Here is a 24935-nt window from a genome sequence, read left to right on the forward strand (position 1 = left end):
TGACAAAAACAAAGTTCATAGCTTACAACATTCTTATGATCTTCCATGCACATTCATACGTTGCTAACGTAATTAATATGTGCAGAAAAGTGAATACTTCATATCCTGTATATTAGCGTCAGTTCATTCCGTCACCTCTTATTTTCTCTAAGACAGACGGTCAAAGCACTACAACTTATGACTCAGCTATGCTCTGAAAGATGGTAGAATGGCTAAATGCATCTTTAGGTCGCTTTTTGCAATGTTACATAATATTTGACTAATAAAATTTTAGATTGCCAACTGTTCTCAAAATTAAGTTATTTTTAACAATTACTAATTTCCACAAAATATTAGGATGTCTCTATTCCACAAAAATTCTCGAGAAAGATTTTATAATATGGATGCCCGCATAGAAATTCACGCCAAAACTTCAAAATCAAGCCCCCAATATAAGCACTCCGATTAGTTTGGATTATTAACAACCTGCAATAGTAGCGTTTCAATATTATATATGACTCCCATATTCATTAGCGCACTTTTGACACGGACATGCTGACAGCAACCACAAGCAACTATAAGTAAATCATTCCAAACATCCAATTCAGTTAAGCTGTCAATTCGGCAATTTTTTTATTTTTAGGGAATGGTTCCTCCATCTGTCTCAATAAATGTTCCTTTAGCATATTTAACAGAAGATAAATAGTGAACTGTTCTACTTCTGTTTCTTCCTTGTTTGACATCGAAGAAATTAGAATGTCATTTTGGTAGTCAAGCCTCTCCCCGCATATTCTAGTTTCTTTCATAACATAAAAACTAGAAAGGACTTTCCTCTATAACCTAGCAAAACAACTTAAAGAAATTATTTATATCTCATCCATTGCCTGCAACAACTCATCTACTTCTTGCTTTAAAAGTGTGAGCTTCTGCTCATGAGTAGCTATGCGACTGTCAATCTCCTTCCTTGGCAATTTCTTATCAACACTATCAACTACTATAGAATGCTTCAAAAGCAACTTCTCCTGCTTCTCCTTCTCCTTATGAACCAACTCATCTACCTGTAAAGATAAGAATTTTGGAGCATTAGAATCAGAAAAAGAATTTAGACTGCATACCAAAGATGAGAATTTAAAACATATTCATAGAAATAAATCAAATGCTTAAACCAAAGTTAGCTACTGCAAGAATGCACTAAATTCACCAACCCTGGGCAAAATATGAGATGCTTGGGAAGAAGACTGTAAAAATTCAAGCACAGGTTTCAACTCCTTTGCTGTATCTTTTAGAGCAGCATCAGCTGCCTTACGAGAAGCCTTGCAAGCTTGAACATCTCCAGTCCTTGCAAGATCAGATAAAGATGTCTCAAGCTTTTCACTAACAGCTAAGCGCTGATTCATGATATTTTGTAAATGCCGAATCACATCTTGCACCTGCAATATCAAAGATTAAAATTATGGACAATTCAAATCAAATATACATACTTGGGTACATTACTGTTCCGCCAAACATAGAAATAAAGTTTGATTTATATGGGTGTATATTTGAAAGGCAAACTTAAAATAAATGAGCATAATGTCTGTTGGTGTATCTAATTATATATATCAACACACATGCATGGCAACCAGGTGACTTAATAGCATGAACCCAATCAAGATTGAGCAAGATTTGTATTAGCTTTAGATCAGTGTACATGTTAAAAATGTCAAATGCAAATGCAAATCTATTAGAAATAAATATTAATCCATACCCATGTTTAATAGCCAATCAAATGGCCAAGACAGAAGAAAATTGGGGCATCTCAGGATTGTGCATGAAAACAGAACCTTTAAATTTTCTAGCCGGATTTGGGATGCTAAATCGAAATGTGACTAGAGACATATCTGGAGCTAATACTCTCCGAAGATAAATGTAAGATGTTTCTCAGAGACAGCTTGTGTCCATCTGAGTTTGAGGAAAAGATAACCAGCCAAAGAAAAGTGATTCTAGTAATATTGCTTGCTGCATATGATATAAGAAAAATGAAATGTCCAGGCAAAAGACTTGGTCAACTTTGTAGTCAATTTCATGACGAGGTCAACTTCTTTAAAACCCTTGTTAGTGCATAAGAAAAATAATTCGACATTTGGAAACATGGCGCATTGATAATCAAACTCAAGTGTTGTGCAGATATTCACTGACATGGATGCCAAACAGTTTTAAAGGAACATACTAATTCACATTCAAACTACATAATAAGAAGATGCAGAGAGAATAAAAACTGGATTATTACCCACTTCAACCAATAGAGCTATTGTCCTCAACTTCACAGTTTTTCATTAGATGTATGAAATGTCTTGAGTCTTGTTGGCGCATGGAGAAAGATGCAGAGAGGGTGGACACTACGGGATTGACAACATGAATGTCAACTTTGAATTGCTGTGACAAGGAAAAGACCAGGTGCCACAAGCTAGAAAGAGAAATGGCTGAAATAGAAGCCCAAAGTCTGAGGTCATCAACAATTAGAACAGAGGAAGCCAATAACATGTTACTCCCCTTCTACCCCATCCACAAAAAGACAATTTAAAGGAGTTCTGCTAAGTTGAAAACGGACGACAACAATGTAGCAACGTCAATCTGAAAACCTCTTTGGAGACAGCTTAACAAAGCTAGCTTCCGTCATGCAGTAAAGGACTTCTAAACATCATGGAACATGAAAATACATTGTTTCTATCATGACTAATTCATATATATCTGAAGGCTGAACCCCAGTGGCAGTCTAGTGAAGCCAAGCTGCAAACCTCTTCAACGGTAGGTTAACAAAGCTATTTTGTAAGTGTCAACCTTGAATTCTTGCTAGAAATACATAGACAGAAATCCTATCCTATTTGAATTGGCTTCAAATTGAAGAGATTAGAATGTATAAGTGCCAGAACTAATGTTCTGCGTCTCTAATAATCAGAATTGAAAAAATGTTGCAGCTGCACGAAACAAGATGAAAATAAATGTCAAACCACAATGACTTGGAAACTATAAATGAGAAGCAATAGTTCAGCTTCTTCTCCTTGCCTTGCTGAGAATTATTTCCGAAGTGCTCTATGTTTCCTACTATCCCACTGACCCCTCACTACACCAAACTAGTTCTTGGACCTACTACCATTTGATTGTCTGAGCTCTTTCCTTACACGTTCAAAACTAAGAGTGTCTGTCACAAATATTTCTTAACATATTTTTTCCATGGAGAAAAGGAATCTTAAGCATCAGGGAACACGGAAAAGGCATTGTTTTGGTAATGTCCTCTTCCAAACCAGTTGAGTTAGTGGGCTGTTGAACTATTCAGTTTGGTTCCCAGAGGCTAATGTGTTGGGGTTAAAGAACTTTGGTGGCAGTTTGCCCATCAGAGTGGCAGCATTTGATATTAAGTTGGGTTTCCACCATTACTACGACTACAAGCACAAAGCCCTTTTATGTAAGGGATTTGGGTTAGTTATTGAATACTTGCTATATTTAGTAAGTTGGTTTCAGTCACTGACTAAATCAGTTGGCAAGTCAATAGTTTTAACAGTCGGTGGATACAGTTTTTATGTTTATCTTCGTCTTTTATAGAGTCAAGTGGTTTTAAAGAATAACAATAAGTTCTAATCAATAATGTCTCTTAGATGTCTTCTTGATGCAGGAGCATCCAAGGGTGTAAAGGCAATCCTGTATCACCCAAAAATATGCTTAGAGATAGTTTCTGTTTAATGTATTTTTATTTCTGAATACCCATTTGGGTCAAATAAAAGTTCTAACTCTAATAGTTCCACTTTAGTTTTCTGGGTTAGAGTTTTTAAGCACCTTGGGATACGTGTAAATGCAAAAAATGGGTTATTTTGTAATAGAGTCAAAATTATGATGAGTTAGAAGGTGTAATTTGGAAGGATGATTATACTAGTAATTTAAAGCACCCCAAAAAAAGAATCAAGTCAAAAGACTTTATGGTTAGAAAGTTATTGCAGTTTTAAGTTTTCTGGAGACGACCTAAAAGCGCTTCAAAGTCAGATATGGGGCACTAAACGGCCTCGTACGGGGCAGAAAAATGGGGGACGAGCAAAACTGGTCCATAGGGCTATAGAGCGCTTCGAGAGCTTTCCGAAAATGTAAAGGATTTGTCAATCGGAGTCTCGGTTCAAAAGTTATGCCTCCTGGAAGTTGGACTACCGTTTCTAGATTCTTCTAATTTTACACCGACTTCTAATGTGACTTCTGGAACCTTCTATTTTGGCGATGGATGCCAATTGGCGTATTCGAGAATGTATTCCTAACCCTAAACAAATTGGGGTCTATTTAAGAACATTTATGGCATTGTAAAGGCAGTTCTTAGTGGAGTGAGAGAGAAGGTATTGTGTGGAGGATTTCTTTCTCTGGAATCATACTATTGTAAGCCCATAGGGCAATTTTCATTGATAATAATATTTCCCTTTTCCTATGTGTTCATTCTGGTCTTTGGTCGTGTCTCCATCAAGCGGTATTAGAGCAAGTTTTCTTGAGTGTGTAGACAGAGTGCCAACTGTGAGGCAATTTGCACCAGGAGTGTGTGGTTGTGGGTTTGAGACAAGAAAATGCCTCCACAAAGGGAACGTGGTGGAAGGGCCGAAGTTGTTACTCCTGAGGTTAGAGCCCTCCAGAGAAAAGTTCAAGCATTGCAGGAGGAGATCCGTAGAGGACTGAATGTTGCCACAAGCAACGAAAGTGAGGAAGAAAATGAAGCAGAAGAAAGTATTGGACAAGAAGGGGAAGGTGAAGAGGAAGTCCTAAATCAGGCAAAGGAGAGGCTTTTTAGGGCCATTTCTAAGCTTGGAAAAAGACCTAAAATTGATGTGGATATGTTTTCGGGAACTCTAAACCCGCATGAGTTGATCGATTGGATCAATGAACTAGAGAAGTATTTTGAGTATAAGGATATCAAGGACCCAGAGAGGGTTAAGTTTGCGAAGGCCAAAATGAAAGGCCATGCCAAAATCTAGTGGCAAGAGATTCAGCTGGAAAGGAATAGAAGAGGAAAGGAGAAAATCACAAGGTGGGATAGCATGGTGGACAAACTAAAGAAGCAGTTAATTCCTGTTGATTACAAGCTTGATTTGTTCAAGAAAATGCAAGGGTTAAAGCAAGCAAGAAAATCTATCCAAAAATATACAGAGGAATTTTATCGACTTCTTATTAGGGCAGGGCATGCAGAAGCTAATTAGGAGAAGGTTGCCCGTTACCTCAATGGGTTACGACCTAGCATTGAGGAGGAGTTAAGTCTGGTTAGAATGACTAGCATTGAAGAGGCATACCAGTTTGCCCTGCAAGTTGAAGAGAAGCTAAACAAAAGGTTTGACGGAAGGCAAAGAGGGCGCGATCAAGGAGGAAGGGGCAATGGTAGGTCATTTGGAGGCCGAAATGAGACCCAGAAGACAAATGAAGATGTGGGTACTAGCAGGAACCAAAGGAACAAGGATTTCAACCGTGATCAAAACTTTGGAGATCAGAGAGGAAGAGGAAGAGGACGTCAACAAGGTCTGTGGTACCTATTTTCATTGCAATGAAGAGGGTCATCGTGCATTTGAATGCCCTCAATGACAAGGAAGGACAGATAGGAGAGTTGATGGTCAAGCAAAGGTTGCTCATGTCGATGAGGATGCACAATCATCGCATTCTAAGGATGCAGAAAGAGGAGAGGTTCTCGTAAATGAAAGGGTCTTACGAAGTGGTGAGACTGAACCTGGGCAAAGGAGGAGTTTGTTTTGTACCAGGTGCAAGTGCAAGGATAAGTGTTGTGATGTGATTGTTGATGGTGGCAACACTGACAACTTGGTGTCTAAGGAGATGGTCTCTAAGCTAAAGCTCAAGAGGGAGAAACACCCCCAACCCTATCAGATTGCTTGGGTGAAGGATGATCATAAAGTCCTGGTCAGTGAACAGTGTTTGGTGAAGTTCAAGATTGGGAGTTACCATGATGAAGTTCTCTGTGACATTATTCCAATGGATGTCTGTCATTTATTGTTTGGAAGACCGTGGCAATTTGATAGACATGTTGTACATGATGGTCATGCAAATACATACTCTCTGACAAAGGATGGAGTTCGCCACAAATTGAAGCCCTTGATAAAGGAAGGTGAAAAGGTATGCAGTAGTGCTAGGATATGTCTTGTTGATGGAAGAAAATTTTTGGATGGTATGAAACATCAGCGTATGTGTTACGCTTTGATTCTTAGAAGAGATAAGGATGGTAGTAGTGAAATTCCACCTGAAGTTTTAGGCCTATTAAGTGAGTATGGAGATGTCATCTCTGATACTGTTCTAGAAGGGTTGCCACCAGTAAGACAGATCAGTCATCGGATAGATTTAATCCCTGGAGTTAGTTTTCCTAACAAGGCTGCTCATAGGATGACTCCTACTGAAACTGAGGAGCTAAACAAACAAGTTCAGGAGCTATTGACGAAGGGTTTGATTCGAGAGACCCCGAGTCCATGTGCAGTACCTGCAGTACTGGCACCAAAGAAGGATGGAGAGTGGAGAATGTGCGCAGACTCTCGAGCTATAAACAGAATAACCATCAAGTATCAGTTTCCTTTGCCAAGAATGGATGATCTTATGAACTGCTTGAGTGGAACTCAATACTTCACAAAGATAGATCTCAAGAGTGGCTATCATCAGATACGGATACGAGAGGGAGATGAGTGGAAGACTGTATTCAAGACTAAGGAGGGCCTATATGAGTGGTTAGTCATGCCCTTTGCACTAACCAACGTGTGAAGACCTTCATGCGGCTTATGAATGAGGCACTAAAGAAATTCTTGGGAAAATTTGTTATTGTCTATTTGGATGATATTTTAATTTTCAGTAAGACTTTGGATGAACATTTATTGCACATTCGTAGTGTCCTTGAAAGGTTGAGAGAAGAGAAAATGATGATTAATTTGAAGAAATGTAGCTTTGTAAAAAAAAGAGTTACTCTACTTGGGGTTTGTTGTATCATCTGAAGGTCTCAAAATGGATCCAAAGAAGGTAAAGGCCATCTTGGAATGGCCTACTCCAAAGTCTGCTACTGAGGTGAGATCATTTCATGGTCTAGTTAATTTTTACAGAAAGTTCATTAAGAATTTCAATGGCATATGTGCACCCCTAACTGAAACAATAAGGGGGGATAGGAAAGAGCTCAAGTGGACTACAACAGCTGCAAGGAGTTTTGAATTGTTGAAGAAGAAAGTGACAGAACAACCTATGTTAGCACGTCCTGATTTCAGTAAAGTGTTCCAAGTAGATTGTGATGCTAGTGGCAGTGCTATTGGGGTTGTATTGAGCCAAGAAGGTAAGCCTATTGCATATTTTAGTGAAAAATTGAATGATGCGAAGAAGAAGTATTATGTTTATGATCAAGAGTTCTATGCAATCGTTCAGGCCTTAAAGAAATGGAGGCATTATTTATTGCCAAACGAATTTGTCTTGTATACCGATCACCAAGCATTGCAGTACCTAAATAGCCAAGGTAAATTGAACCAGAGACATATGAAGTGGGTAGAGTTCATGCAGAGCTATACATTTGTGTTGAAACATAGAAGTGGAAGGTCTAATAGGGTTGCAAATGCATTGAGCAGGAGACAATTGTTGCTTACAGTAATGCAGGTTGAAGTGGTTGGGTTTGATGAACTCAAGAATTTGTACTCGAAGGATCTTGATTTTGCTGAAGCATGGAAGGCTTGTAAAGACCCTGTTACTGTAGACAAAACCAAGTGGCTAGATTATTTGATTCAGGATGGTATGTTGTTCAAGGGCAATCAATTATGCATTCCAAGGAATTCCATGAGGGAAAACTTGATCAAAGAGAAACACAGTGGGGAAATGGCAAGACACTTTGGTCGAGATAAGACCATTGCCATTCTTAGAGAACATTATTTTTTACCTCAAATGTCACAAGATGTGAAGAAATTTGTGCAGAGTTGTCAAGTACGTCAAGCAGCCAAAGGATTTAGTCACAATACTGGGCTTTATCAACCATTGCCTATTCCATCAAAGCCTTGGGAGGACATAAGTATGGATTTTGTTCTTGGATTGCCGAGGACACAAAGGGGTAATGACTCGGTATTTGTGGTGGTTGATAGGTTCTCCAAGATGGCACATTTCATCCCATGTCACAAGACTCATGATGGTGTACATATTGCAGATTTGTTTTTCAAAGAGGTGGTGAGACTATATGGTCTCCCAAATAGTATTGTTTCCGACAGAGATACTAAATTTGTGGGGTATTTCTGGAGGACTTTATGGAAGAAGTTGAGGACAAAGTTCAGGTTCAGTTCTACACATCATCCGCAGTCTGACGAACAGACCGAAGTGGTAAATAGAAGTCTCGGGCAATTTGCTGAGGTGTTTAGTGGGAGATAAGCCCAAGGGATGGGATTTGATTCTACCACAAGCAAAATTTGCTAACAATAATTTTGTAAATAGTATTGGTAGATCACCATTCCAAATTGTGTATGGAAATAGCCCAAGGACTGCACCAAAATTAAGGAAAATGGAGCGAGGGGAGAGGACAAGTGATGAGGCAAAAGAATTTGCTGAACATATCAAGAGCCTACATGAGGAGGTCCATGCACACATCACCAAGATGAATCAACAATATAAAGCTAGGGCAGATCAAAGGAGGAGACATAAGGAGTTCCAAGTAGGGGATCTGGTTATGGTACACTTACAAAAGGAACGGTTTCCAGTGGGTACTTACAACAAGCTAAAGATGAATGAATTTGGCCCCTGCAAAATTTTGAAGAAACATGACTCGAGGAATGCATATGAGGTGAAGTTGCCAAATGGGATTCACATTTCTCCTATCTTCAACATTGCACACTTAACAGAATATCATGATGATGGTGCAAATGAAGGGTTGATGTGGGAGCCATATCCAATTCCTACTTCTAAGGAGGAGATAGAAGAGATTCTGGACAGTCGTGTGGGTAGGAGTACTAGAAATAGGCAGTATGAAGAGTACTTGGTGAAGTGGAAAGGACGACCAATAGATGACTCAACTTGGATATCAAAAGCGGAGGTTGCCCATTTGGGTTTTCCTCTACCATAAAGTGACAGGGTCACTTTTCAATCTACCCTAGGTGTCCGATGCAGGGGCATCCAAAGGTGTAAGGGCAGTCTTGTATCACCCAAAAATATGCTTAGAGATAGTTTCTGTTTAATGTGTTTTTATTTCTAGATACCCATTTGGGTCAAATAAAAGTTCTAACTTTCATAGTTCCACTATTAGTTTTCTGGGTTAGAGTTTTTAAGCACCTTGGGATACGTGTAAATGTAGAAAATGGGTTATTTTGTAATGAGTCAATATTATGATGAGTTAGAGGGTGTAATTTGGAAGGATGATTATACTTGTAATTTAAAGCACTTCAGAAAAAGAATCAGGTCAAAAGACTTTACGGTTAGAAAGTTATTGCAATTTTAATTTTTCTGGAGACCTCCTAAGAGTGCTTCAAAGTCAAATATGGGGCACTAAACAACCTCGTACAGGACCGAAAAATGGGAGATGAGAAAAGCTGGTCAATAGGGCTATAGAGCGCTTCGAGAGCTTTCTGGAAATGTAAACAGTTCGTTAATCGAAGTCCCAGTTCAAAAGTTATGCCTACCAGAAGTTGGACTACCATTTCCAGATTCTTCTAATTTTACACCGACTTCTAACGTGACTTCCGGAACCTTCTGTTTTGGCGATGGATGCCAACTGGCATATTCTAGAATGTATTCCTAACCCTAAATGAATTGGGGCCTATTTAAGAACATTTCTGGCATTATAAAGGCAGTTCTTAGTGGAGTTAGAGAGAAGGTACTGTGTGGAGGATTTCTTTCTCTGGAATCATACTTTTGTAAGCCCATAGGGCAATTTTCATTGATAATAATATTTCCCTTTTCCTATGTGTTCATTCTAGTCTTTGGTTGTGTCTCCATCACTTCTTTAAATGAAACATTTCCCCCTATTTATCTTCTAATGTGAGGGAGAGTCCCACCTCTTCATCATGTCTGTGGTAGCTCTACCCTTTGACAAAGTCGCAACATTTCAAAATTACCACCTTTTGATAGTTACAACCCTTCAGCATTTTAATTTATTTAATGAAAGGATTATAGAGGCCAGACATAAAGTAAAAAGGTGATTTATTTTAACTAGATGGGCATTTGTTATTTAATGCTTCATTGGGAGATTAAAAAGAAATTGATTTTAACAAATGAAAGGGATCAAACTACCTAGAAGAGTTATATAGAGAGCTTTAGGAAACCCATTTGTTATGTTGAGTTTGATCTTTGATATTGCTATTTCTTCTGGAGAAGATTGATTCTCTCTAGTTTGTATGGTTTCAAATTGCCCCGATGAGAACAAGATACATCTAAGGGCAGCTACTTCCCATCTTCAACATTCCCTTTCAAACACCGAGGCAACTATAAGGCTGGACCCTTCTTCTACTTCAAGCTCTGCAAAACCTAGGTAGGTGTGCCTCAGATTCATTGATATGGTACCAATGCTAAAACATACACTTGAATCTTGACAAAGCAGATAAAACCCTTAATCTTCTAACACTTATGCAGAGACCTCAAACATGGAATAGCTAATAACATGGCCAAAAAGATTGCTAAGCGAAGTGAGGGCATCCTTTTCAGTTCTTCAACATTAAAGGGAAAGATATTTGATTAATGATGTTGATTTCAACAAAACCCCAAATGTGCAATAGTAAGAACAAGTTGATCCTGTAGCTGATCAATGTCTTGTCTAATGGGCAATTCCACAAAGCAAATACATACATCTGTGATATCAGTGACATATTCCATACATCAAGGTATTAGATCTGTCCTATCACCTTGTGAATAAGATATCGATGTTCATAAAGACCCCATTCTCATAAAACATCCTTCTCAAAATAACCAGCAACCCTGTCAAATACATCAAGCATTTACTTGGCCCTTTGTTCCAACAGCAAAACATATCAGACATACAACCTTAAGGGGATGTAAATAGGTCTCAGTTCTTTCTCCCTAAACCACATAAGATTGCAAATTATAGAGGTAGGAGACGAGAATCAGAATGAAACTAAGAGATTCCTACTCATTTGTATTCATTTGTTTGAAACTATACATTCAGATGCATGTAAAACAACTCATAAAATCACTAAATAGATCAGAACTATCTATGTTATCTTAACTACTGTTGTTCATACAAGAGAAATATGCTGAAGAATGTGCTACCACAGTGATGAATGCACATCAAAACTGGAGTCATGGGTTTCATAGATCTGAGAACACTCAGGATTGGAACACACATGGTATCACAGCAGTGAATAATTTTCTCCAAAACTGGGACCAACAATGTGGTTTCACATCTCATAGTAAAAAATGGAACCTCTACAATGGATGAGAAAGAGAAAGATATAGAGGAAGAATGGAATCCCGGATCTAATCTGAAAACGACATGTGTCCACTTGAATCTCCACTCTTTGCAATTGTAAAACATCTCTCCTCCTTCTACCCTTGAAATATGATTTGGTTTTCATCATTATTCTGTAACAAACTTGGAAATATCTCTTATGAATCGTGAAAACCCTTGTGTCACTCAAATATCTAAAATGCATCATGAAATGCTGATAAAATCTAGATTTAATTGACTTGAAGGTGACAAAACCTGACCCTAAGTGCATTTTACTGTCTTTGACACACATTTAGCTCATCACCCTGCAAGAAAACACATTTGAACCTCAATACTTGAATGCGGTTGCAATTTGCGAATCTAGGACAACCTCGAATATCTTGAGCAAATGGCTTCCTATGCAAAAACGAACTCCAAAAATGGAAAGTGCATTCTCTCCCGATTCCGGCGATATATAATATCACTATATTAGCCCATCAGAAACACCCAGAAACCCATTTTGAAAAACATGCCCCTACTAGAGTATCTAGTCTGCAAATCTATTTTTCAAAAATTCAAAAGATTCTAAAGTTTAAAACTTTAGCTTATATCTTTCTGAATTTAAAAATTGTACGTGAGCCTTTTTTTTGAAAAACAATTAAGAATCAATTTTTAAATCATTTTGATTTTTGCCCTATCCATGCATTTCGGGTCAATTAAGGTTTGACTTGTATCGCCACGTGGCAACACACCATTGCTCGGCAACTGCCATGTCACCATCCAATGGGCACCACATGGCACCCTTCAACTGGCTGACACGTCATCGCCAATGTCAACCTTTCATTTGCTACCCAACTACTTTGTCAGCGCCACGTGTCAACTAGGCGCTTCCCCGCATTACAGTCAGCAAGGTGTTGACTGTGCATGCGGGGATGTACCTTCGCAACACGTGTCCCCCGTGCCACATCAGCGCACCAGAGTCCGCACCAAGTTGGGGCCTTCTACCACCTGTCATCTCTCAGTTTGTCCACAAGTCGCCATGTGTTGACTTTTGATTGGTCAATGGTTCCACGTCAGCGTCCAATCATTGCACACATTCAAAATTTACTAATCATCCACCAAACTGGCCAGGCCCCACCAAGCACTTGCTCTGCCTTCAAAAGGCGCTTATCTATGCATACAAGCAATGTGGGATTATTCTTCACGATTTTTGTTTTGTTTCTTCTTTGCACAACTCGTGGCCACCACCCTCCAAATCTGGAAATTCTTCTAAAACGGCAAAGTACTCAACATGCAAATACCACTGCTTGGGAAACATGGATGCCTTTCCAAAAGTCTTTGGTATTTCTCTGCAATGCTCATTACCCATTAATCTCAACACTACCAAGTTAGGCATTGATTCTAAATCTGGATAATTCCTACAACTACAATTCAACAACGTGAGATGCTTCAAATCTGATAGTGCACAAACCCAATTCGGCACAGCAAAATTGGCCAGTTCAAGTCTTTGGAGCTCCATCAAAGCAATGAAGTTTTGTGGTAGATTCCATTCTGTTGAGGAGGAGCTTGATATTGACAAATGACGCATATTGAGAAGCTTAGCAAGGGTTCCATCTTCAATACTCTTCAACTCTTGTTCATGCTAAGTGCATAAACTTAGTTCTTGGAGGCGGTTTAGTTTGGCGGATTATTCTTCACAATTTTTCTTTGTTTCTTCCCTGCACATCATCATGGAATGCAACAAGCTAAGACAAATGTCCTTGCATTCAAAGATGTTATGTTCCCAACCTTTGCAATTGACACTATTTGTGGTTCCATAACCTCCTGTAACATGCTACCCTCCCTTCGCAAACTGGTAGCTTAGGATATAGCCTTTGTCTTGTGTAAGGCATACACATGCCTTCTAAGTCTCTCTCTCTCTTCAATTCAATCATTTGAGAGAAATCTCCAAACATTCAATACATCCACGACCCTGCAGGGTGGAGGCAACAAAATTATAACTCAAATTCCATGATGTTATCTGAAGTTTCCTTCAACATGTGCTGCAACAAAAAGTGCCATTTCATCTGGAAATTAATTCGCAGCCAATGCAAGATCCAATTCATAGTGAGCTTGTGGATTCCGAGGTACTTAAAGGTAAATTTGACTCATCAGACACCCCTCTCATATGGAATCCTAATCATTTTACTCCACCCTCTTTGATCAATCAAAAGTTCGGATTTCCAAAATCTCAACAAATCACACATTGGGAATGAATCCTCCTTTTGTCAGATAGCAACACTCTTATGATTTCAAATCAATCCATCAATTTGAAGCAATCAGTCGAACCCCAAAGTGGATCCGGCTAAAAAAAAATTGTTTTTGTACAACTAACACCTCAAACTGATCCATTGGATACCTAACTCTGACAGAAATCACTGATTCAACCTTTAATCACTCATTTTCTAACTTCTCCTACAAAGTGTCAATTTTGTGCCAAGAGGTCTTTTGATTGGCTTTAAAAACTGATCCAAACACCTAACCGGGCTTTCCAATCAGATACATTGATTCTTTGTTCCGCATACTCTTACCCTGCCAAATCTCGTCTCATAATAAATTCTCAATCAAAAGATATTGACTATCAAAGTTGTCTTCTCAAAACTACCTACAAGCAAACAAGTCAGAAAACTATAAAACGCGTTTGGATTTGGCTTTGAAAACAGGTCAAACTGACACTTGGGGGCACGCAAATTTGGGCATTGGTTCATTTTCATGAGGAGAGTATGAATCTGTGATTGGGGTTCATAACGAATAACAAGGCGAGTTTGCCGAGTGGTCAAAGTGGGCTACTCAAAATTTGCAAACTAGAAACACTGGCAAAAAGGTGATTTTCGCGAACGGAATGGACCTAGGAAAGTGTGCAGACGGATTCATCAAGACTTGCAGATTGGCATACTTAAAAAAATTTCATAGTAGAACACAATGGTACAATCCATTCAATCTCACCTATCACGGATTCTGAGTTATGACATCACAAACAGGGGTACCGACCAATCTGCACCTTTTGACACCACTAAAACTTTACAAATTGCATATGGAATCAAGTTCGTAAACTAATCAAACCAATTCCTCCCAAGCTCAAAATTGCAACATAAAAAGTCTCTAACCCCTAGAATGCAATGCAAAAGGAATTTCTTCACTTCGATCAACTAGTCAAAGTTATAACTGGTCAAACAGGGCCTCCCAGAATTCTGAACAATTTGCATCAGCATGACAACAACAAACAACCAACTTTGAGAGATTCAAAACCTAGTCAAAATATATCAAAATAACTCGAAATCTGAAACATAGGTTCTCTATTATGGATGCTAAACACTCCCAAAGCGACAAGTCATGAAACATTACTTGGTGCATGATATTCAATTGCAAACTAGGTCTCCTATCGCTGTTTGACACTAGGCAAAAATCCAGATTTGGACATTGCTCAAAACAGAACTTCACAGAATGACTCAAAATGGCATTTATCTTCATGGAACACATAGACGCACTGAATGCAAGGTGTTACACATTTTAAGCCTCAAACGGACAGCTGGGTACACATGCATTAAAAAGCCCTTATAGAGCTTGATTTTTTGAATGGTACTCAAAATCAGGGCTTCAATTTTGAGTCCCAACACCCTGAATAATAATTTTGGTGTTATTCAAGAGTTCTAATGTATTATTATGATGTTCATTCCTTTCATGCTGACCATACACCACCTCTACAAGCCATACATGTTCATGGAGGATGTAGGTTTGTAATGTCCCCTTCTCTATAATACGATTTAATCATAACAAAATATTCAAAAATTAAAATATCAAAATAAATAAATAATAATTAAAAGTTAATTAACCTAACTGGAAGGTTATGAGATATGCAATGAAGAGTTGTCTCTCAGCATAAGAAATAAAAGTGAGGAGAGTTTGTTTTAAAGGAAACAAGGAAGAAGGAAGAAAGAGGGGAACATAGGAATTAAACAGGGAATAACATAAGAAGAAAGAAATAGGATACAAATAAGAAAGCGACTATTTCAAACGGCAGCAACAATGAAGGGGTGTGAGTCTCAAAGGATAGAAATGCTGAAGGGTTGTGACTATCAAAAGGTGGTAACTCTGAAATGTTGTGACTTTGTCAAAGGGCAGAGCTGCCACAGACATGGCAAAGAAGTGGGACTCTCCCTCACATTGGAAGATAAAAAGGGAGAAATGGTTCATTTATAGAAGACATCTAAAAGAGATTAATCTGATAGAAAATTTGTTACTCCCAAAAGGCAGTGATGGAAGGTGTTGAATCAAGCCTTATAAAAGGTACTGACCCTTTCACCATTGAAGTATAAAAGAAATCATTCCAATCATTCAAGGATCACTTGTCTATAATCACTCATGAATCAACGAAGGCAATCATCAGTTATAAAATCAGATAAACAATCAATCAGCAAATGTCTCTATCGAATCAGTATTCATTCAATTCGCCAATATCTCAAACCAGCACTCATTACATCATTACTCGTCAATCATCTAATCAATGACCTCTTAATTATCACTCACTAATACCACAAATCATACAGTCAAAACAGCACATTCAGTCAATAAATCATTTGTACCATTATCTATCATTCAACAACAGTTGTGTCATGTCCCTGATTTGACATCAGACGAACAGAAAAAACCCAATAGGAAATTGTTTTATCCACATAGGATTTCACAGTTTCATTAATCATAAAACTTTATACAGTCACCCATCTTCACAAAGTCGGATATTGCTGGCCTTATATAATAAGACTTACTAAATGTTAAAACAGTAATTGCTTGAAAGGATCATTCCTCTTCCCTTACCGGCAGCGATCTCCTCCATGACAGAATTAAGGATTAGTTATGAATAAGTAATAAAGAATGAAGGAGCGGTTTAGTCATAAAAGGACATATGGTTAGCAGCAGATGGACACTTCTCATTCCAAACATAACAACCTTGAGAAATCCCATATCACCCCAACCCCAAGACAGGAGTATAAAAGGCATTGCCTAGAATTCAAGAAGTGCATCAATCAACAGCAGAAAAAAAACATATGTTCAGCAGAGACAGTCAAAGAAGACAGCAAAGAACAAAAAAATAAGCAGCAAGACAATCATATACAGCTGAAGGATTTATCTATACTCTCTTGATTATAATGGTATGAAAGAATAGATATACTTGTACCTTTGTGAATACATATATATTTATATTTAAGAAAACATGTGCATTCATACCTGATTACGTGTGACTAATAAATATTATATTATTTGCTTGCTTTATATATATATTAGGCATTTTAGAAACCTAAAATATTCTCTTGTATTATTTTGTCATATAATCTTTTTCATAATTTTTTAGATATTATATTACAATTTATCACTTATCTCTTTGTAATATGTTATATTTAAACCTTTTTTTAGTTTTAATAAATAATTTTTTTGCTATTGGTTTTTATTGCTTTATATTTTATAAGAGTACATGCATTAACATTGTTTCATTTGCATATGGTGTTATATAGTTGCTATTGGTATATTTGGTATAATAATTAACATATATATATATAATTATTGTTTCATATAATTTTTGTATATATGATATATTGTTTATTATTTTTCATTGTTATTTTTCATTTTGGCTATTTTATATTCTCCTTTCTTTTGGTGTATCTTTTATTAGGCTTCTGCCCCTTGTTCTTTGATCTTTTTTGTTTATTATTTTTCTTTCACATCAGTGGTCCCCCTTTTTTCCTTCTCTTTCGTCTTCCCACCTTTCTCACTCTATGTTAATCCACTTTCCTTATGCTCTCTCTTGCTTCATTTTCATCCTAATGATGGATCACAGAATGTGATTCAAAATGTTGATGTTAAAAAATAGTGATCACAATCAAATCCAAATATTCTTGCAGATAGCTATCATGGATTGTGGAAAATTCTTCTTATTTAGAGATAGACATATTCACATTATACATATCTGCGTCTTAGTTTTAGTACCTTTAAGAATATAGCGTGAAGTAAATTATAACACAAGATATATCTTGGATAAAACACAAGATGTGAAAACTTCTACAAGGGATTCCGGTATTCAAAGTAATCTTACAAGTGTGTTCCTTTCAAGAGTCTTCAATAACATTTCTCTAGCTTTCTCCCTCACACCAAATATAGTGAAACCCAACAACTACATACAATCACAAAATCTCCAAAAACATTACAATGGACTTCAACCTTCTAATTGTCGGTATATGCATATATGCATATATATATATATACATATATATATATATATATATATATATACATATATATATACATATATATATATATATATATCGTGTAATAATTTACGTCGCACTATATTCTTAAAGGTTCTACAACTAAGAAGGCAATAGTAGCACGTTGTGATGGTTAAGTTGTTGAGTTGTTATCGTTGCCATCAAGGTTTAAACCTAATGGGGATGAGGTCCCCTGTTTGTGGCCTCACTGGTTCATAGCTCCAGGTCAAAGCATTTACCCCTCTAAAAAAATTTAAAAAAAGGTTCTACAACTAAGATACGGGCAGATATGGATAATGTGAATATATTTATTGCTAAATAAGAAGAAATTTCCACAATTCTTGATATCTATCTCCGCGATCTAGATCTGATTGTGATCAGTTTTTTTTACATCAACATTTCGAATCACACTCCATGATCCATCATTGGGATGAAATAAAGCAAGAGCATAAGGAAAAGTGGATTAAAATAGAGTGAGAGAGGTGGGAAGATGAAAGAGAAGAAAAAGGGGGGCCACTAATATGAAAAAAAATAATAAACAAAAATGATCAAAGAACAAGGGGCAAAAGCCTAATAGAGGATACACCAAAAGAAAGGAGAAGATAAAAAAGACAAAATGGAAAATAATAAGGCTATATATATATATATATATACAAAAATTATATGAAACGATAATTTACTAATTAGTAAAAAGTATATATGTTAAATATAATACCGAATATACCAATAGCAACTAACACCATAAGCAAATGAAATAATGTTAATGCATTTACTATATTACAAAATATAAAGTAATAAAAACCAATAGCAAAAGAATTATATATTAAAAAGAATAACAAGTTTAAATCGAAGCGTCAGGTCAAAAAGTAAATGCTGAAAAAATCTGAAATTTTCTTCATAAACACAAAACCTGAACTTGAAATCCAGATTTGTAATCTTATGGGGTATAAAAATGGATCATTTCCATGCAAATACCTGGGTATAGAATTAGAAAAAGGAATAGGACTCAATAAAAGATGGAACAGTATTTTAGAAAGAATCGACAAGCAAATAGGCAATTGGAAAGGAAAATGGTTAATTAAGGCAAGCAAAGCTACAAAAATTAAAGCAATTCGATCAGCAATTTCCACTTATCAAATTTCATGTCTCCCGCTGTCCAAAAAGTGAATAAAAATCTAGAAGGAAATCTTAGAAGTTTCTTTTAGAACGATTCAGATGAACAAAAGAAAATGGCAATTAATAAAATGGGAAAATATTTGCAAACCCAAAGAGTTAGGGGGCTTGGGGATAAAAAACCTCAACTAGCAAAATGAAGCTTTAGGAGCAAAGCTAGCATGGCGGATATATCAAGAACGGGAACAAAAATGGGCAAAAATCCTTCACAAAAAATACTTAAATGAAGAGGATCCCACATCCCTTTTTAGAATGTAGAATTTACCTAAAGGATCAGAAAGTTGGAACTTTATAATAAAATGTCGATCACTCATTAGTAAATATGTAACCTAGTATATAAGTAAAGGTGATGAAGCACTATCTTGGGAAGACTCGTGGGATGGACTTCCCCCCTAGATAGCCTAAATATCCCTGCCAATGTTAAAAATACTTTAGTAAACTTATGGGGTTCTAAGGTAAGCAATTATAAATAATACAAGGAGGTAAACGGGAAAGATATATGGGAATGGAAATCTATGGAAAATTTAGGTCTAGACCCTGAGGAAAAAAAGATTTTCAAGGAAGCTCTTAAATATTGAAAGGTTAATCATAAAGAAAGGAGTGACAAACTTATATGGGGAGCCTCCAAAGATGGAAGATGCAACGTTAAAAGAGGATACAACCTAATAATTCAATCACAGAAATGGGAAGCTATTAATACGCCTCTCAAATTGTGCTAAGATTCAGCATGCCTACCAAAGGCAAAAATGTTCCTCTAGGCAGCAATTCAACAGAGGATACTAACAACAGATAGATTAGGGCCCGTTTGGTTGCTGGAATATGATTTAGGAATAGGAATCTAAAATCATTGGTTTGGGATTCTAGAACTTCAAATCCATATTACGGTTTCTGGAATTTATTTAGGGACTATTTGGTTCAAACCTAAAAATATTGGATATTCAGAATTTGTTATTCCAAGCCTGTTTAGTTCAAAATATGAATATATGGTTCAAAAAATGAATATAAAAGTTACAGTGAGAGACGATTCATATCTCCAATTTATCAAGGACTTGTAAATGGTGCTTCCAACTCCACACATGCCAAAAATGTGGCTGATCATTGCAGAATAAAAGTTAAAAGAAAGACGAAATAAATTAGATGTGTGTTACTAGTTATTTTATTTAATCCAAACATATGAGCAGGTACAACAATAGCTGAAATGTTTCCCCCAATTAAAAATTGTATTCATATGAATTTCTACAATAATCTTTTTAATTTCTTCAAGCGACACCTGCTAATTTTTACAAATGGCATTCAAAGGGTGCTCAAAGTAGTTGTAAAGGGTGTCAATTTTTGAAACGCCTCACTCTCTCGGTTACAACTCAATTAAATTTTAAACATATGTGCAAAAATAGGTGTTCCCAAATGGGAACCCAATTAAATTTCACTTTAGTTAAAATCCTCATTTTCAAAAAATGCGATTTAAAATGGGAATTAAAATAGTAATTCCAAATTACAAGTATTTTGAGGGCAGATAGAATTCTTGTTTTGGGGGTGAAATGGGGATACCGAATCCATATTTCCCTAAATTCCAATTCCTATTTTACAAACCCAAACAATGGATTAGGAATTTTTGAGGATTTTGAATTCCAATTCCCGCTCAAATCCGCGATCCAAACGGACCCAAGGAAGATAGGAACTGAGGGTCAATCAAGGTGCTTTTTATGTAAACAAGAAAACAAAACTTCAGAACATCTTTTATTCCAATGTTTGTATGCAAAAGAATGTTGGGATTGGCTCCCACAAAAGCTTCATTGGACCTCGCCCCTACCCAGGAGTCTTGACAGTCTATTGTTAAGATGCCTTGATAGAGGTTCTTTTAAAATTTATGGAAAACTTTGGAACATTAGCCCTTCCATTCTTATGTGGGAGATCTGGAAAGAAAGGAACAGGAGGATTTTTTGTGAATCAGAACTCAGCATTCCATCATTACTTAACAAAATAGAAGCTTGTATAACAGAAGTTATGAACAACCATTTAAGAAGAGTAGTAAAAGAGGAAGGAACTTTCACAGTATGGGATGGAGAAATGAAGTGAAATTGGAGCAAACTTATCAACCCATCAATAGTATATAAAAAACACAATCAGAAAGCTAGGATGGAATGTAAATGGGAACCTCTGCCAAAAGGTTGGTATAAATTGAATTTTGATGGAGCATCTAGGGGAACCCCAAAAAAGCAAGAATAAGATGCATCATCAATTTAGATTCTAGAAAATGGGTCATTAAAAGAGCCAAGCCTATGGGTATCATCACAAACAATTTAGCAAAATTAGAAGCCCTCCAAGAAGGGCTTCAACTGAGCTTAAATTTAGGAATCAAGAAACTTATAATAGAGGGGGAATCAAAAAACTTATAATAGAGAGGGACTCCCAAATCGTGCTTAACGCCCTAAGGAAAAGGTATACTCCAAATTGGGTTCTAAATTCAAAACTTGAAGTATTAAAATTATTAGACTTATTAGACGAAACTAAGATTCAACATATATTCAGAGAAGGAAACAAAAAAGCAGATCTTCTTGCAAATATGGGAGCGGATGGAGAGGACATTTTAATACATCAAGACTATTAAACAGAGGACTTTGTATTTTAATCTTACCCTTAGTTTTCTTTTCTCTTTCTCTCACTTCTAATCTCATCTATCCATCTAAGATTAAATAATTAATTACTATTTATTTAATGATCAATTAACTATTCAAATATTTATAGAGGACAGCAATGAATATGTATCGATAATCAAAATTGAGAATAGCAATCATGGCTTCAATGACTGGCGTTCAATCATGAACATTTCATCCCGATATTTCTAGTTGGTCCCAATGCCTTCGATTAAGGCTTCTTCTGTAAACAAGGTATTCCCACCCCTTCTGATTTCAGTTTGTAGCTTGTTATCTGTCGCTTGTTTTTTTTTACGTTTTTTCTATTTCTACTGCTTGCATCCCCTGTTGATCATGCTCTGTCTATGTGTCAAATGGAGATGGTTGTAGTTGTATTTCATGCCCTAGAAATCCGAACCATAACATTTAGGGGTAATGTTAAAACCTAAAAGATGGAATAGGATCCTTAATCCTATGGATGATTTGTCTAGGGTAGTGGTTAGCAGAGTTTTAGGTGAGCATATCTTCAATTACAATTTCACGTGATGTACTAACAGCTCGGTCATTGGGTCCTTCATTGCATGACCGGCGAGGGCAAACATTGATCGTATTAAAATTATCAATCTCTGTCGTAGCATTTTTGACCCTACATGGCTAGAGGGTTTGGACAATGCAGTCCTTAGCATTAACCATCAATTGAGGATTCCCCTTCCTGAGGTCTACATGAATCATGCACTAGGAAGTTTAGCATTAGCAAATGTCTTTAAGTGTCCTATTCTTTCTATTAGGGATAATGTTCTATTTTTTTAGGAATGGCCTAAGATGGAAGCCAACATCTTCCTCCTACGTTGGAGAGGGATCGTAGAGGAACAAAATTTGGAATGGCTACAGAATTATCTAAATTTGTACTTTGCATACATTGAACCTGGGGTGGAATTGGATAATCTTAATAATGTAGAGTTCATCCTTCCAAAGCTTTTCAAGTCAAGCAAAGAAAGAACTGCATATGTTTTTCCTCCACGCAGCCAAGTTACCAATTTAAAAGAAGCTTCGGAAATCATTATGGTGTGTCTGAAGGAGGGGGAGGATGAAGTTTAGTGGTATTTTAGCAGTAGGTTTTATATAGATCACGGCCTCTATGTTCTCTAGTACTACATTGCGCTAGAAGGTGTAGATTATGTTTTCGTAGATCCCCCTCTATTTTTTCTGGGATCATAAGGATATTGTTTATAGCTTAGCTGGAGCTTTTTGGTTTAGGAGCAGGCAAGCTCCATTCAAGCTCCCCAAGCGTAAGGGGTTTATACTTGTTTTTGTTGCCCTCCATTTTGTCTCATCACCTCGGGTTCTGCAGTTATCCCAACGATTAGTTAAGTGAAGTTTGGAATCCTCCTCTATAGATTGGGTTGCTAGTTGGGCAGATTTCAGAAATTTACAAGCTGGTCTCCTTATATAGTTTTTGACTTTTGTAACCCTCAAAGGATTGTATATATTTCCTCATATATTAATATAGTAAACTTTTTGTGTGCTTTTGGTTTTTGACTCTTCCTGGATTGTTTTTGTTTATATGTGTTGTATTGGTATTGGTAATTTAGATATATCTAATGAACCCTTGTATAGTTTTGAGAATCATAATCTGAATTAATCCTGTAAGATTCGGTCACTATGATTTGGGTATATCGGGTATATATGTATCAAAATATAAACATCCAATGTTAAGCATTGAATCTATCAAACAAAATTTAAGAAAGGAGAGAAATTCAAAGTAAAATGTTAAAGAGTTTTAACAAACTAATTCTGTCATATATTTCAAGATCAGAGGTAACTGTAGCGTTTATCTTCTCTTCTCGAGCCCGATCTTGTTTTGATGTCTTTTGCATCATTCCCTTGTAATAAGCAAATCTTAGTTTTTAGGACAGTCTCCCTAATCTTAACTAGTTAATGAGGGAAGACAAAAATTAGAAAGAGTATTAAACAATAATCTAAACAGTCTGAGAACAAAATATTAAGCATGGGTGGATCATATGAGAAAGGTTAATTAGGTTTTTAAATACTAACAACATTATAATATATCAAGAAATTTGTATCATAAAGCTGCCCATATTAGATATAAGGAAATCCAATCAAGAAAACAAGGTTGCCTAAATTGATGTTTTTATTTTATAAACGGAACTAATGTTATATTTGAGTTTCATTATTTATCAGCGGGTAAGGAAGGTGTAATTTCATTATCCAGGATTGTAGTAGAATTGTGGTTGCAAGGAAATGAAGATCAGATCGTCTTTGTCATTTTCTCCCGAGCCTTTGAAATGCAAACGTGTCCTTTATAAAGATCTATATTTTCAACAACATTCAGACGTGAATCTTATAAATTCAAATGTATATAAAATAAAGAAAATGATAACTTTTTTGAGACTAAGGTATGCCCCTTTTAAAAATGTAATAATAAAGGACTATGGTCTTGGGCAAGACTAGAAGTTTTCTTCTCCATTCTTTCCTACCAATGCCCATTTGAACGGAGATACTAGATTGCTTTTTTTCTGTTTTAATTAATATAATTTACAAGGCTTAGACCGTTTACCAATCAAAAAAAAAACATATTATAAAGAGAAATAATAAGTTCTAATATAATATCTAAAAAATTATGACAGATTATATGACAAAAAAATACAAGAGTATATTTAAGATTTGAAAATTCCATATAAATATATTATATAAAGCAAGCAAATAATATAATATAAAACTTGGCTATAAAATATATTATATTTTATAATATAATATATTGTATAACACAATATAATATCTTAGGCAAAGGCCTACAACGCAACAATAACTTGCGAGCCTCTCATGTGGAAGGTCATGGGTTCAAATCTACCTTCACTTAACATATAATAATAATTAATTCAAACAAATAATAATAATTAATCTAGGCTTTGGCTATTTACCAACCAAAAAAAAAAACACAATATAATATCTTATAATATAAAGATTTTTCATAATGCCTATATATAAAAAAAATTAGTAATATGTAAATATAAATATACATATGTATGTATGTATGTATTAAATAACAAAAAAAAAAATATTACCACAAGAAAAAATACGAAACACGAGTGTGAGAAAATGAAATGTGTGTGTGTGTGTGTGTGTGAACGTGAGTATGAGAAAATGAAATTTGTGTGTGAGAGAGAGGAAGAAACAAAGGAAACACAAGAGGAAGAGGAAAGGGGAAGAGAGAGCATGGGGGGCTCCAAGAGAAAGGGACACAAGCAAAAACCTAGCCGAGAAATAAAGAAAAGGCCCAAGGAGACAAGAGATTGCAAAAAAAATCCAACCAGGAAATGGAAGGAGAGGGGGAAACAAGGGGGGGAGGAGCATAAGCAAGGGAGAAGAAAAGAGCTAGGAGATGAGATGAAGATTATCTGAGATTAAATAAAAGAGAATGCCACAAAGCACTAACATCATGATTAA

The 24935-nt window shown here is 36.3% G+C and overlaps 1 protein-coding gene across 2 annotated transcripts in view; it reads right to left on the reverse strand.

Moving 5' to 3' along the window:
• Positions 1–587: 587 nt before the first annotated feature.
• The window catches only part of LOC149562629 (Ribophorin I), a 33298-nt gene continuing 8950 nt past the window's right edge, over positions 588–24935 (reverse strand). Inside the window, exons 9-10 of one of the 2 annotated variants that reach the window (XM_089826102.1) lie at positions 1181–1409; positions 588–1033 (exon numbers count right to left, since the gene is read on the reverse strand). In XM_089826102.1, coding sequence (XP_089682228.1) covers positions 846–1033; positions 1181–1409 — 417 coding nt within the window. In that variant the 3' untranslated portion in view covers positions 588–845. Of the gene's footprint in view, positions 1038–1180; positions 1410–24935 lie in introns of both variants that reach the window. The other variant, XM_089826101.1, reaches the window with a different exon arrangement.

The sequence above is a fragment of the Cupressus sempervirens genome, chromosome 4 (genome assembly GCF_028749045.1).
Source record: "Cupressus sempervirens isolate cs-2001-9-10 chromosome 4, ASM2874904v1, whole genome shotgun sequence".
NCBI classification, from domain to species: domain Eukaryota; kingdom Viridiplantae; phylum Streptophyta; class Pinopsida; order Cupressales; family Cupressaceae; genus Cupressus; species Cupressus sempervirens.